This window comes from Heptranchias perlo, chromosome 11 (genome assembly GCF_035084215.1).
Source record: "Heptranchias perlo isolate sHepPer1 chromosome 11, sHepPer1.hap1, whole genome shotgun sequence".
In the NCBI taxonomy this organism is placed as follows: Eukaryota; Metazoa; Chordata; class Chondrichthyes; order Hexanchiformes; family Hexanchidae; genus Heptranchias; species Heptranchias perlo.
The window spans coordinates 28,506,815-28,509,639 of NC_090335.1; the positions used below are offsets into that span (position 1 = coordinate 28,506,815).

Genomic DNA, 2,825 nt, shown 5'->3' on the forward strand with positions numbered 1-2,825 from the left:
GTGGAGGAAAGCTGAGTGGAAGCCAGGTACGTCTCCACATGCAAGAAGCAACGGAAGACGGAGTAAAGAAATCGAGTCGCACCAGCTGCTCCCATGCACCTACGTTACAACAGTGACTACACCTCAAAAGTACTTCATTGGCTGTAAAGTGCTTTGGGACATCCTGAGGTCATGAAAGGCGCTATATTAATGCAAGTCTTTCTTTCTTTTACTGGCAACTAAATTTCAAAGTGTCATTATAAGGAAGACTTGAAATAAGCTACCCACCAGCTTGACTGAGCATAGTGCAGGGCAAAGGGAGACCAATAGAGAGCGAAAAATGTAATTTCCTTAAAGAGGGACTCTCGCCCTCAAAACAAACAAACTTGTAGCATTTACAGTTTTTCTAAGAACTGTGTAAAGTGTTGTACTTGATAGTTCAACTTGACTAAAGAATATCTTCATATTCAATCCAGCAAATAAGAAAATAACTAGTGTCCAGACAATATTGAAATTATTTATGACCTGATTTTGCCATAGCACATCATTAAGCAATCTTTGCAATCGCATTATTCACAGAAAATGGCAAAAAAATCTTTCCAAGTTAAGACTACTTTCTCAAACATTGGTATATTCAATTCACCAGAAAATATAATTTTTCTTCAATCTTCAAATGTAACAAAGTAGCAAAGAACAGATTTTCCAGTAAAGCCCCACTAAACCACATCCCTCAAAAATATGGATAAGTAAAAAAAATAAAATATATCATCAGAAAATTATTGCAGGGCCACAGTAATTTCAAATATTTAATTATTAAATATATATTTTAATTTTTAAAATAAAATCAATAAAATTGTTTTCTTCAATCTGCTTTAGTTGCTTTACGATTATAAAATACAGGTGATTACGCAGAATAATTTTCATAAATGGGCCATCAATGATAAGATGAATGTAAGACGAACATTTCACTGCAAATCCTGAAGGAATGATGCTTTTCTTAATATAGTTTTAACCATCCGAGGTTCTGCCCTCTGGATTGATAGGTTTTCTGAAGCACTCTGGATATGTGATTTACACAAATTCACTTTTGGAGTACATGCTTGGAATTTTCCTTGTTGTCTGATGCCGGTTATATTTTCCATATTGTGCAGGTGTGTAACTGTAACTCTTTCCTTCTTCAGGGAGACATGAACAGCAAAGTATGGCCCCTGCGGCTATAAGGAAGCCAGCAGTCGCCCAACCGATGTAGAGGGCATCTCCAAGTTCATGTTTCTGTGCGTTTGGAACCAGTGGGTTATAGAAATTCCTGATGATTGTGTTTCCAACCCAAGAAACGGGGATCAGGACAATGATTCCTGAGAGTATAAACATAATTCCAGCTCCTATCAGTATGCGGCTTTTCACGTGTTCATTCTCAAAAGTAAAGCGAGTGCATTTCATTCCCATGGCGGCTATGAGGATGGTCAGAAATACCAGCACCACCGCAACACACATCAGAGCACGGCTGGCCTGCAGCTCAGGACTCAGGGCCAGGAGGGAATCATACATCTTACACTGCATCCGAATGTTTGCCTGACGAATGCAGTTCATCCACAAACCTTCCCACCTGTTCTCAAACACCACCAGGTTGTCCCCGATGAACGCAGTCACTTTCCACTGTGGCAGTCCTGTCACTGCACACGTACCGACCAAACCAACAACTGCCAGGATCAGACTCACTATTTGCAGAGCGGAACTCACCATTTCTTTTCAAGTTACAGCTAGCCACACAAGCGCGAAATGTTCCTTTTCTAAAGTGAGTTGGAGTTGGCACCATAAATTAGACCAAATAAGTAACTGTCGTGTATCGCTTAGCCAACTGATCCGCTTTCAAGTTAAGCAACAGAATGTTCTGCCTTTCCTTAAGGTCAGTAAATCCCAGCCGTAATAGTCTAGGACGTTCTCTTCCCCTTTGTGGCTGGATTTTAAAGGAAGCATTGATTGGGAAAGGAGAACTTGCATAAAAAGGTGGAACAAGTTCAGCAGCCAATGAGGTGATCTCTGGAGATGAATTACAATCTCTGAGGGGAATTTTTTTTCCAGATCTTGTAAGTTACAAACACCTGAGGAGGGATTTAAAGTTATAGTGGCTGTGTTATTTTTAAGAAAATAAAACCTAATACTTTTTTTCCTCCCAATTTTCTTCACTCCTGTCCTGAAGGATTGACCCTACACCTTGCAATTCTACAGTGGCTGATCATCCTCCAGTACCTAGCCCAAGTCTCCATTATTCATGTTTTGACCGTGGGTGGCTACAGGTTATTTGACTGCAGTGGGTATCACACCTGACTCTCCTCACCCAACATCCACACTTCCAGCAGGGGTGACTGGATAGTGGTCAATAATGGAGGACCCTGATGATTTTTACTTCCCCTACCCTAGACATGCTGAGACACGTAGCACAGCTTCCATGCTCCACTCCACTCCAGCCAAATGAGCCAGCTTCCCCCCACCACCACCAAAAAAAAAATAACCTGGCATCTTCCTGATGTATGTGGTCAACTTCTCACTGGATTTACTCACTAAGCCATCAGAGAAATCTATTGTAACATTATCAGTTCAGCATTCTTCTGAATGCTTCATCTGGTCCCAGAGTAAAGGACATTTTTGAGAGGGTGCAGAAAATTTTGAGGGGGGGAAGGGGATCAGCCAGAAGTCGCAGTCCATGTGGGAACTAATGACATGGAATGAAAAGGGTTGAGGTCCTGCAGTCAGAGTTTCTGGAGCGAGGGAGGAAGTTAAAAAGCAGGATCTCAAAGGTAATAATCTCTGGATTACTCCCAGTGCCTCACGCTGGAGAGTATAGG

At 41.4% G+C, this 2,825-nt stretch overlaps 1 protein-coding gene across 1 annotated transcript; it reads right to left on the minus strand.

Moving 5' to 3' along the window:
- Positions 1-480: 480 nt before the first annotated feature.
- On the minus strand, positions 481-1,939 carry LOC137327205 (claudin-8-like). The gene has a single exon (XM_067992768.1). It carries the CDS (start codon positions 1,720-1,722, stop codon positions 1,051-1,053), a length of 672 nt encoding a protein of 223 aa, XP_067848869.1. The 5' UTR covers positions 1,723-1,939; the 3' UTR covers positions 481-1,050.
- Positions 1,940-2,825: the final 886 nt, after the last annotated feature.

Bases quoted from the DNA above. Each gene is read 5' to 3' on its own strand.
- LOC137327205 (XM_067992768.1), bottom strand. From the start codon at position 1,722: ATGGTGAGTTCCGCTCTGCAAATAGTGAGTCTGATCCTGGCAGTTGTT.